Source organism: Pocillopora damicornis, chromosome 5 (assembly GCF_964200805.1).
Source record: "Pocillopora damicornis chromosome 5, jaPocDami1.2, whole genome shotgun sequence".
NCBI lineage: Eukaryota > Metazoa > Cnidaria > Anthozoa > Scleractinia > Pocilloporidae > Pocillopora > Pocillopora damicornis.
This window is the reverse complement of record NC_142674.1, coordinates 28,240,327-28,251,905: the sequence shown is the minus strand read 5'-3', so window position 1 is coordinate 28,251,905 and position 11,579 is coordinate 28,240,327. Positions and strand designations below refer to the sequence as shown.

Here is an 11,579-nt window from a genome sequence, read left to right as displayed (position 1 = left end):
AGTGAGATTATCACGACACTTCGAGGCGTTGAGGAAAACAAGCGGCGAGGGACTTGCGACAAATCTGTCGAGATATGTTTTTAGAGAGGAAGAAGAGTGTAACAAAGCTGTGCATGTGTTATAAACTTCAAAGAAAAAGAACAGCTTTCCCTTTAAAACCCTCGGTTTATTTTTTGGTAACCTTATTACAGGTTCTTCTTCTAAGCAAATCTTCGAAAACTGGAATACTACATCTCAAACGTGCAGGATAAAAACGTCATCGCATCGTCATCTTCCCCCGTTGTCACGTACCACAGTCGTAGCTCTTGGCCAGCACTCACATCAATGGGATCTTTAAACACTTAGCTCAAGGATAGGGCTCATGGAGTTGTAACCTGGAATTTTATGCCATTTTCCTGCTGCGTAGTAAGAGCTCAGGAACTCCTTAGGGGGCAAAAGATTTCGATTTTTGTCATCGGTTATGACAGCGTTGATCTCCTGGTACGCTTCATAACCACAGCCACAAGGTGACCAGGCGTGTGACAAGACACGTAGCCGTACAGGTGGACCAGCCTTACGCCTCCCATTTTGCCATCTACAGGAGTTACAAACTTTCCCAGTTGTGCATCTCTTGCACCAAAACACACGGGAGATCCATTTGCTTTTATAAAATTATCTGAGGAGGAACAATCAAAAGTGAAGCACAAGTGATGTGAATAAATTTGATTTTTAGGATAGAGTGGAACGAATCGTTAGAAATATGCGCCTGGCATTTAAAAATTTTGTATTAGAAAAGGTTGTTAGTTTTCATGCAAGGAAATGTCATTAAACTGCATTGATAAATACCTCCAGAGATCTCATCCGGACATGTTAAGGCAAGTACAACCAAGGTGAAGCACAATGTCTTCTTAATTGCCATTCTGCTGTCTTAAGTTTTCTGAAATTAATTGAAACATTTCTTAGCGGCCTACAGAGTACAAATGATGTGTGAATTCAGGTTCCTTGCTTACAGCAGCTCGGTATTTCCTGCGTAAAGTGGAGGTGTTTGTTAGCAATCGTAATTGTATGTATGGTACTAAAGAAGCTGATAATTATTGAGCGCATTTGTGTCGAACAAATCTCAAGGTCCTTAAATTTGGAACTCAGTCGTTCACTCGTTCGTCAAATATTCTTAGCTTGAAGTCGAAAATGCGAGAGTTTTCACCTAAATAATTACTCAATTGGCCTAGCTGCAAATTCTCAGTACTTACTCCAAACTATTCTCCATACATTCCTCAAGGTTAGAACGAGAAGAATTTGCCTGATAATCAAGAGCTCCAAGTTGACGGTCATTTCCCTTGTTCTCTCGGCCTTCAAGTTTAATTTCGCAGTAATACAGGGAGGAGAAATTCTGCATTGCTGTAATAATTACAACTAGTAACTACTCTTAAGGGAAGGAGGCCTTTACTTTATAAGCCCCACGTTTTTTTGTGTCCACTTAATATGTTTTATGGTGGCATAATAAAAAGAAACAAAAAAGTGTTGGATCATTCCAAGTAACACACGTCTCCTAAAGTTCTATTCCTTGTGGAATAGCAATTATCGCTCAGCAACAAATTACGAAGCGATGTTCGTTTCATTCGTGTCGGATTTTTGGGGTTTTTTTCCGCTTGGACGTTAAAACATGGATCCTCCTTCGCTCTTAGCTTCACGAGGATTTGAATTTGGAAAACAAGTTTTCTAAAGCTCCTCAATTGACGAATGCGTTGAAAAAACGAAGGACTTATTCTGAAGACAAAAAGGACGTGACTGTTCTGGTAGAAAAAATCACCATCTTTGGATTTTAATTATCAGAGCTTTCATAGCATTCGCCCATCAGGTATAAAATGCCCTTCATTGAGATTTTATCGGCCATTTGAACTACTCAGACTTGGAGAAATAGCTTAAAAAAAGAAGTTCGAAGAGCTTTTTGTTTCGGAAAACTCTCAAATGTATAGCAGAGTTCGGTAAATGAATCTCTTAGTCATTACAGCCGGTGAAACGCTGTCGTATCGGTTGAATGCGCGCCGTTCAGAGAAGCAATTTTGCTGTTTACTTGATAAATCTTTTAAAACATTTAACCTACAATCTCTTTTCCGTCAAGACGGCAGGTGAAAGAAATGTTTCGGTGTCTTACTCCTTGTTTCAATGCAAAGCATTAGTGATAGAAAATACAATCTAATGGCGCTGTACAATTGTTTTGTGAGAGCCTCAAACACGCAGAGCTGAAACGACTCGACTTGACTTTTCTCATATATTGTCCACTTTGCAATCGTATCGCTAAATTGAACTGACTTTTTTCATTTCCAATGAATTGCAAGCGAGGAAAAAAAAGTTCTTTGCTACTCTAAATTGCTGAAAACCTGTAAACAAACGTACCTTTAAGCTCTTTTGCTTGAAGAAGCTTCGAATCTCCGTCTAGGATATCAGTTTCAGGATCCGTTCAAGTTCCTAGAAAAATGTTTCCCTCTATATCGTCAGCGTTATTTATAAATACTTCTTTGAACTAGTCCCGCCCTGTCGCCTGTGTAGTGTATTTACCTGAAAAAAGGTTTCTAACGTGTCACTTGAAAATATGTACATCGCGTGAAAACTTGACTTTAAGTATATCTGGCAGCTACCACGCTAGGCTGAGAAGTCTTAATGGATAATTTATAAACAAAACAAAGACAGTAAAAGAAACTTTGGCTCGAACAATACTCAATATTAAATTAATTAAAAATCAACCACATTTCGTAGACGACTTTTCTCGAACTGAAATTTAAAAAATAAATATTTTAAAATCAATTAAAAAAATTGAGTCAGTTTGGTGCTAGTGGCACAAAAATGGAAGGATGAAAAAAGGATGAAAAAATCGCATGCAGTGACTGTTTCTAAGTTTTAGGACTCCTGGAAAAATTCACATCGAGTTAACAAGAACACAGGATTTTCTCACTTTGACAAAGTACCGAAATTTCGGTACTGTTACGTAACCAGAAAGTTACAGAGCAACATAAGTATTACAAAGGCATAATGAACGGGGTAGTTGAAAACCGGGATTTTTAGTGGTAATAGGTGGGCCCTATGTTTTTGAGTATTTTTTAGTGGATGGTGGCCATTCTATTTATAGAGTTTATTCACATCGAAGTAAAAAAACGCAATTATTGGTTTGGCCGTGTTAAAATTGAGCAATTTTAAATTTGATCTGGTTAGCTATTAAGTTTGACGTGCGTCATGTTATACACAGATATTGGACCTGGTTGGCTTTTGAAGCTAGAGTGTGCGACAAAATCTCAAGAATATATATTTTAGGTTTTATTTGCCGAGTAGCACGCGAAAGAATAGTGATACAGTACACAGCCGAGTTCGGCGTTTAAATTTTACCTACGATAAGTTTGAAAAAATATTAATCAGAAACAAATCAATGATTCGTACAGACTTCTTAAAACTAAGGTTGCAGTGAAAAGGATTCTCGCAGCTTATTAAATCAAATGAAGAGACTTAAGCCTTTAGGACATAATCTTGCCACTTCAATAATTCATCTGGTTTTATCCTTAATGCAAATCGACATCACAATTAATCCAAGCCGTTACTAGTATCAGTTCATTCAGCCAAAAACAAAAATATAAAATTAAAGCAGATGTATCAGAGGCTTTGAGGTTTGATTCTATCCGCAGTTTTAACTGAATAACTGTTTCCTAGATTGGTCAAGTACGCAGTTATACGTAGGTAGTTATATATTTACAAGATAATTTCCTTGTGACTGCCATTGTGCAGAGACCTTTCAATTTTTAGACACAAGGTTTCGATAGGTAATCAATCTTTCCTTCAAAGTAAAATTAACTACCCTTACAAACTACTCATTCCCTAAACAGGCGCTCGGTTAAGCACGTAGACGACTGTCCGATATACAATTCATATTTTCGCAGACTTTGTGTAGAGGAAAAAACCGAACAGATCAGTTTTCACTCGGAAACTGAGAGCTGCTAATTAAAATAGATAAATGAGTGTCGGGCATCTGTGTGAGTTACAATTAATCAACTGGTGTTTTCTTAAAATAGTCCCTTTGAACGAGAATAAAAGTAATAAAAGAAGGATTTCCATAATAACGCATTAAAAACTAATCTGATGGAGAATAAATCCTTTCATTCTAGAACTTGTGATTATTTACGCAGCACAAACAATATTTTGACTGTCAAAACAAGAAAATATTTTCATAACCGTTTTTTTCCCTCCAAGGAGACAGCAAAGTTAATGCCCTTCCGTGTGCCACCAAAGCGAACGATTCTGAACATCTCTACTTCTGTAGGAAACTTTCATGAAATTTCCGAGCCAGACTGGGCCATATCTTTTCAATGGATCGTGTGAAGAGCTGCAAAGAGGAATAACTGAATTCAGACCATGTGCGTCTCATGTTTTGACTCGCCTTTAAAAACATTCTTCAGTGATCACATTTGCATCTATGATACCACACGGTGCTATAAACGAGCACGCATCCTAAGCTAAATCGAGTTTTGCCATCTTTTTATTTCATTGATTTTATTTTTTTTTTTTAAGGAGCCAAACTATTTTTTACAAATACTTCCGACTTTATGGCTCAGTTTGTCTTAAATTCATTGGAAAATGATCCAAACATACATAGGAATTTCAAGCTAACCGTTATTTTCAACAAAATCACAGCTAAATGAGTTTACGCTGGCGTTGTTCACCGACTGCTTTCTAAGTGTATAATGAGGCCAAACACAAAAACAATGGCTGTGTGTAAAATATGGCAGTGAAAATAGTAAAATAATGACAAGGGTCCAAAGGCATGACGGAGTCTACTTGCGCATGAAACACCCCGACCACATAAAATTTAGGTCCAAAGACACTTGGTAAGAGAAGAGAAAGAAATTAACTGCAGCCTCAGGCTTTTTGAAAAATATAACAAAGGGTTACAGTCAATGTCACATGCAAATTCTTGTTTCATAACCAACTATTGCCTCCGATGTTTCTCAGTTTGATTCCTTCAAGTATAGTCAATTCACACGAATAGCCAATTATTATCGACCACACTGTCACTGTTGCACTAATCACCAAGGTCCTAAAATTCGGAACTATTTGCCGATACCTATCACTGGTTCGACTAGCTTATCTTCATTAAAAGGAAAAGATGACTGAATTGTTTTCAAATGAAATTAGTTTGAATTGGCAAAGCCACACTTCTGTAACTTAATTTACAAACATATTGAAAACCAAGGTGGCTTTCCCCCTATAAGTTTTTTGGAGGTCCCCTCGCCACACCATACTATCGAATTTTTATGAATATTACCTCTGAAGCGAATGAAATATCATAATGATTATGAACCATGTCAATAACGTAGCGCTCAATAGTAGACCTTAGGCAGCTATGAAAGCAACGCCGAGGAAGATGGCGATTAAAAAATATATTTATATTTTTATTTCGAAGTTCGCGAATAGCCGTTTCTCATCTCTCACGGCACCACAAGTCATGAGTCTATGGGTGCAATGTTCTAAGTTGTTTTGCAAAGGACGGAATGAACAGAGTTTCAGAATGCACGTGTTTCGCTACTTTTCTGCCCATTAGTTCTTGTTTGTTTGTTTGTTTTTTTTGGCCACGTTCTCGCTCGTTCTCGCCTCAATGTGGCAAAAACTGAGTTTATGGTCATTAGCTCGCGTCAAAAAATGCAGTCTTTAAATGACAAGACAATAGATGTTAATGTAGAGGGCGTCAAAATAAACCAAACAGATCATAGCAAAGCTCTCGAACTGAACATAGATGAAAACCTATCCTGGAGGAACACATACACTCAACTTCAAAAAAGGTCGCTTCCAGTATCATCATCATCGCTACCGTCGCCGTCGTGGTTTGTTTAAGGCCCCTAAAAGTATTAAGTCACCAGCTTTGTTAACATTTCACCGATAAAACTTGATTGTATAATTATGTTGTCTCGTGCACAGGGCTGATCATGCTTCAACTCAGATACAAGGCTCAGTTATTCGTCTCAGAAGAAAGGCTGTGTGAAGTCATTTATGTTGTTAAACAAACAGATGACACAAAACACATATTCAAACATGTTGAAAGTGATAACAACAGCGATAAACATCAAATCGAAAGAAAATAGTTGCAAGAAAATTTTCTGTGTGTTTACTGATAAACTAAGTAGTGATTCCGCTTCAAGTTTTTCGAGAGTGATTAGAAACTGGTTTGTAATGCCAATCAAAAAACCAAGCACAACCAAGATAAATAACGATTTTACAAAAATTTGCTGGGCAAAGCAATCGTAAAATTCACTACTATGGTACCATAACAGCCAATAATTATTGAACGCATTTTTTCGAACAAATCTCAAGCAATTTACAATTTTCTGCCCACATCCTAATATTTGAAACTAAAATTTAAAAACTCTAAAACCTCTTTAATATATGAGTAACCCTTTACATCCAAACATCGATACGCATGTTCTTCAAATTGTTCCCTATACATTTTCTGAGGTGCTTACCAGGAGACTGAAAACTAAGAGCTTCTTTTAGTTGGTGATCATGTCCTTTGTTCTTATGACCTTCGTGTTTCTTTCAGGAGTGATCATGATAATGTAGAGACAAATTGGATGCTTGTCACTGTTATGGAGAGCGCCCATGTTTTTTAGAGTGCGTTGCGTTACATAATTATTAAAAATAGAACGAAGAAGTTTCTAGAACATTTAGTCATGATGACTAGGCGAGAACTTTAAGGAGAACCTTCTAGAACCGTGACTCAGCATATTTTTGTTATGATGTAATCATAGTGTAATGTTTCTAAAAATAACAATATTACAGATCTCTAGAACATTCTAGAACTTTTCCGAAAGATATATAAGGAGTCACGCTAGCTTAAAGAAACGGGCCTTTTAGTGAGCTATAACTGCCGTTGCGAAGAGCCCAGAGGAGCGAGAGCCGGACAGAGTTGTTTACTGGAATTGAAAGCCGTGTGGAAGGCTACGTGAGAGAAAGAATTACGGACGTCGACAGTTTGTTAAAGATTTTCAAGAGAACTGTGAGTTGTGCGGTAGTGCACTGAGATTTAAGTGATATTATTTGTAAAGGGCTCTAAGTTATAGGGATACTGATTGTATTAGCATTTATATCGCTCCGTAGATAAGTGAAAAAGATAGTTATTGTACTGGTTGTCGATATCGCTTCGTAGTTATTACGTTGGTCAATAAAGTAGTTGAGTTGTACGAGTTGTATCTTTCTGGCGGTTTGGAAAATACCGTAACATCACGATCTGCCACTCGTAAGTGGTTGAAGGGCTAACACAAAGGTGGTGTATCATGGGGCTACGATTTTGTCAAAGTTCACCAGTTCATCGGTTTCGTAGTCTCGATATATTGTTGTTTAATTTTTTATGAAGGATGACAGTGATTCCTGATTGAAATTACGGAACCTAAGCTGCTTCGTTACTCGGCTTTAAAGGTAATTGTCATCGGCGAATGATTGCATGCTCCGCCGAGGGTCGGGTCCATCGATTTATAACAACGAATTCGTAAATGGACCCATTTAATTCATTATCATTGATGTCCCGTGCGTATTTTAGGGCTTATTGTCTTTAAGAGATGAAAATCCATTAAACGAACTTACGTACAGCTTTTCCTTGTCAGTAAAATACGTTTGGTTTCAGAGAGTGATGAAGAAGTAACAGGCAAAAAAAAGGAAATTAATTTTTCTCTTTCAAAAATCGCATTGAATCGCACGAACCTGCAGGGCAATAGCTTCCAAAAACGGATAATACCGCCCTGAATCAGAAAATACTGTCCGAAACTGGATAATAGTGTCCAAAATTTGGACAATAGTGTCCAAAAGCAAGTAATACTGTCAAATATTGGACAACAGTGTCCAAAAGCAAGTAATACTGTCAAATATTGGACAACAGTGTCCAAAATAGGACAAAAGTGTCGAAAATTAGACATTGGTGTCTGAAATCAGATTAGTGTCCAAAATAGGACGCTTCTGTTTAAAACTGGACGCAAGTGTCTAAACTCGGACGCTTGTGTTTAAAATCGCACGATATTGTCCGTCACAATGCAAGGTTCTAATGAAAAGGTGATCAAAATTCCTTCATGTTCGTCAAAACGTGATAATCTAAACACGAAAGAGAACGAGTGAAGATTAGCAGCATTCAAAATCCACCCAAGACCTGACTTGCGTCAAGGAACAAGTGCATGTCTTAAGACTAGTTTCCTGTTTCATTTAATTATTGACTGCCTTGACTTTGTAGGGAGTAATCTTGGCCTGGATTGGAGTATTTTTTAAAACAGAAGTAATCCGAAGATTTGCTTGAAACTGCGCTTTTTATAAGTACACTCAACAACTTACGAAATTCTGTATTGCTATAACAATTACAACTACTTTAAAATTGAGAATTATTATATAACTGCGACGCTTTGCTCAAAGTGTGAAAGTTTTAAAAAAATAAATAGGCAGATTTTACAGCTTGTTTTTCTTTTGCCCTTTTTTCTTTTCCATTTTTCTTTCCCATTGTTTCTTCTCCATTTTTTTTATCGTTCCCTTGGTTTGTGTCATTTATTTGAAGTGTTCGTAGGCCTTTATGGAGTTTGTGTGTTTCATTTGCCCGTTAAAAGTTCACAGTAAAGTGTACGCTGTTCTGCTAAGTGAGATTATCACGATACTTCGAGGCGCTGAGGAAAACATGCGGCGAGGGACTTCAAATGTGTCGAGATATGTTTTTAGAGAGGAGGAAGAGTGTAACAAAGCTGTGCATGTGTTATAAACTTCAAAGAAACAGAGCAGCTTTCCCTTTAAAACCCTCGGTTTATTTCTTCTTAACCTTATTACAGGTTCTTCTTCTAAGTAAATCTTCTAAAACTGGAATATTCCATCTCAGACGTACAGGATGAAAACATCAGCACAGGTTCTTCCCCCGTTGTCATGCACGGTCCAGTTGGTCAAATCTTCACCGTACCACAGTCGTAGCTCCTGGCCAGCACTCACATTAAGGGGATCTTTAAACACTTTTAGCTCAATGACAGGGCTCATGGAGTTGTAACCTGGAATTTTGTGCCATTTTCCTTTTGGGTACTTGCTGCTCAGGAACTCCGTAGGGGGCAAGAGTTGTTGATTTTGGTCATTGGTTATGACAGCGTTGATCTCCTGTTGCGCTCCAGAACCACAGCCCCAAGGTGACCAATGTGGTTTGTCTGGCGTGTGACAAGACACGTAGCCGTACAGGTGGACCAGCCTCACGCCTCCCACTTTGCCATGCAAGGGAACTTTAAACTTTCCCGGTTGTTTATCTCTCGCACCAAAACACACGGGAGATCCATTTGCTTTTATAGAATTATCTGAGGAGGAACAATCAAAGCTAGAGGGTACTAAATTATAAATAAGCATTAAAGATTAATAGATAAATCTTTTGTCTTGGTCATCTACATGAGTGAAATCTTAAGTATGTGCCATTGTTAAAATATTTTTTCAGTTTTTTCTATTTAAAGAAAGAGGTGATTCCACTATTTTGGCCTTTTTGTAAATCGAATAGCAGACAATTTCGTTCATTTTTTCTTCGACTAGTTGGTTGGCAAAAAAGACTTCACCAAAGACCAAATGGATCTCTGCTCTCTTCCGAGGCAGTTCATGACTTAAATTCATTTCACCCTTTTACAAAATTTATATCAAAACCTCTCAGTAAGATGATTCAAAAGCACAAGTGATCTAAATAAAGTTTATTCCAAAGATACAGTGGAACGAATCGTTGGAAATTTGCGTCTGGGAAATAAAAGTTCTGAATGAGAAGAGATTGTTAGTTTTCAAACACGGAAATATAATTTAAACTGCATTGAAAATACCTCCAGTGATCTCATCCGGACATGTCAAGGCAAGCACAACCAAGATGAAGCACAAGGTCTTCTTAATTGCCATTTTGCTGTCTTAGGTTTCCTGAAATTAATTGAAACATATGTTAGCGGCCTGCAGAGTACAAATGATGTATAAATTCAACTTCCTTACATACAACAGCTCGATATTTCCGGCGTAAAGCGAAGGTGTTTCATTAGCAATTGTAAAATTCACTGCTATGGTATCGAATACATTTACTTCGAATAGTCTCAAGCAATTTTCTATTCTCAACGTCCTAAAAGTTGGAACTCAGTCAGTCACTTGTTCGTCAAATCTTCTTACCTTTAAGACGAAAATGCAAGAGTTTTTACTTAAATAATTACTGAATTAGCCAAGTCGCGCATTCTCTGCACTTATTCTTTTTTCAATATGTTGTTTTAAGTGAGGTGACGTCTCCCGTAAGCCCGATGGCTTCCTGGGTCTCCTCGCCTCTTATAATATGTAATGCCATACAATTTTTTTTTTTTAAATATCGTAAAGAAGCAAATAAATGACGTGGGTAATGAAATCGACCTCAAGGGTTTTAAATTTTAGTGCAAGCCATTTTACTTGAATAAGAAGGGTCCATCTAAGACACTCACTTTGGCAATTCAAAATCGTGTAAAGCCATTCAAAACTTACCTCGGCACTCTTCGTCGTAAAATCCTCTTCTTAAGCAGATTTCTGCTGTGTGGCTGAATCTTCTTGGGCCTCTTTTATACTTTGCAAAGCCACTTTGCTTTTAGTTGAAGATCGTCCATAAGCTGTTGACAGTTCATTAAGTGAGTAGGACAAGTCAAACACAGCTGGAGCACTTTAATTGAGCTCAAACGGATTGAATTTATTTGTTTGCTTTTCTGAGTGTCTTTTTATCTGTAAATACAGTTTAAGGCAATCAGCTGTCTCTATCTAAATAGTCGCTTGATGATCGTTCAAAGTTAGGCCAAGTTTGCTGCCATTCTTTTCAAAGATGGTTGCTTCCTGAGCCAGTATGTATATACTCGATACTCGTCATTGTTTAACGGATTAACACCTCTCAGCTTGTTCTGTGGAATTGGAGTTAGAGTCTATGCTAAAGTTTACCAAAACGTAATCTATGATCCAACACACAGATGACAACAGGGGATAATGCTGTGCATGTTAACGAACGAAACGACTAAGTGTGTTTGCTGAAAAATCTCTTTGTGTTTGTTCCGGCTGATTTGATAAGTAAACTTTTTGATATTTGATTAAAGGCAGTTTGAAACAAATACAATTAGGGATCGACCGGAGACAGGTTTAGAGTAGTTGGCTCTAAAACTTTTTTAACTTACGTTTTAAACTTACGTTTTTTATACGCAATATTTGTTGTTTTTATCTTATTTGCCTTCTTAAGTAGCACACCAGCTAAGACTTAATTGCAGATTGACAGTGTCAGAATCAGTTGAAAATTTTTTATTGCTATCCTGAGTTCAACCTCCAGCTGGTTTGATAAGAACATTTTTTCGATATTTGATCAAGGACAGTTTGAAACAAAAACAACTCCTTACTTTATCACCTGGAGAAAGGATGTCAGAAGATTTTGGTTGTGTCATAATGAAATTTACAATTTAAAATGTTGGAGACATTTGTTTCTTTCCTCGGTTTTCTCCTTTTTTCAAAGACATTTTTCAAATATACCTGAAGTGGCTTAATCTCGAAAGCTTGTTTATTAGGCACGTATATACCCGTTTTAAATGAATTTCTACTGGATG

At 37.3% G+C, this 11,579-nt stretch overlaps 2 protein-coding genes across 2 annotated transcripts; both read right to left on the bottom strand.

Moving 5' to 3' along the window:
- Window positions 1–182: 182 nt before the first annotated feature.
- Window positions 183–898, bottom strand: LOC113684881 (uncharacterized). The gene is given in 4 exon segments (XM_089206057.1): window positions 183–330; window positions 332–412; window positions 466–733; window positions 826–898. Coding segments are annotated over 4 exon segments (525 nt in total). The 3' UTR covers window positions 183–227.
- A 7,869-nt stretch (window positions 899–8,767) lies between these two features.
- Window positions 8,768–10,535, bottom strand: LOC113684891 (uncharacterized). The gene is made up of 3 exons (XM_027202302.2): window positions 10,489–10,535; window positions 9,819–9,909; window positions 8,768–9,317 (listed from the first exon to the last, which is right to left on the bottom strand). Exons 2-3 carry the CDS (start codon window positions 9,889–9,891, stop codon window positions 8,857–8,859), a joined length of 534 nt encoding a protein of 177 aa, XP_027058103.2. The 5' UTR covers window positions 9,892–9,909; window positions 10,489–10,535; the 3' UTR covers window positions 8,768–8,856.
- Between the last annotated feature and the right edge of the window lie 1,044 nt (window positions 10,536–11,579).

Coding starts and splice junctions, on each gene's coding strand:
- LOC113684891 (XM_027202302.2), bottom strand. CDS start 9,891: ATGGCAATTAAGAAGACCTTGTGCTTCATCTTGGTTGTGCTTGCCTTG. Junction 9,318..9,818: donor TCCGGATGAGATCACTGGAG/GTATTTTCAATG, acceptor GTTCCTCCTCAG/ATAATTCTATAAAAGCAAAT.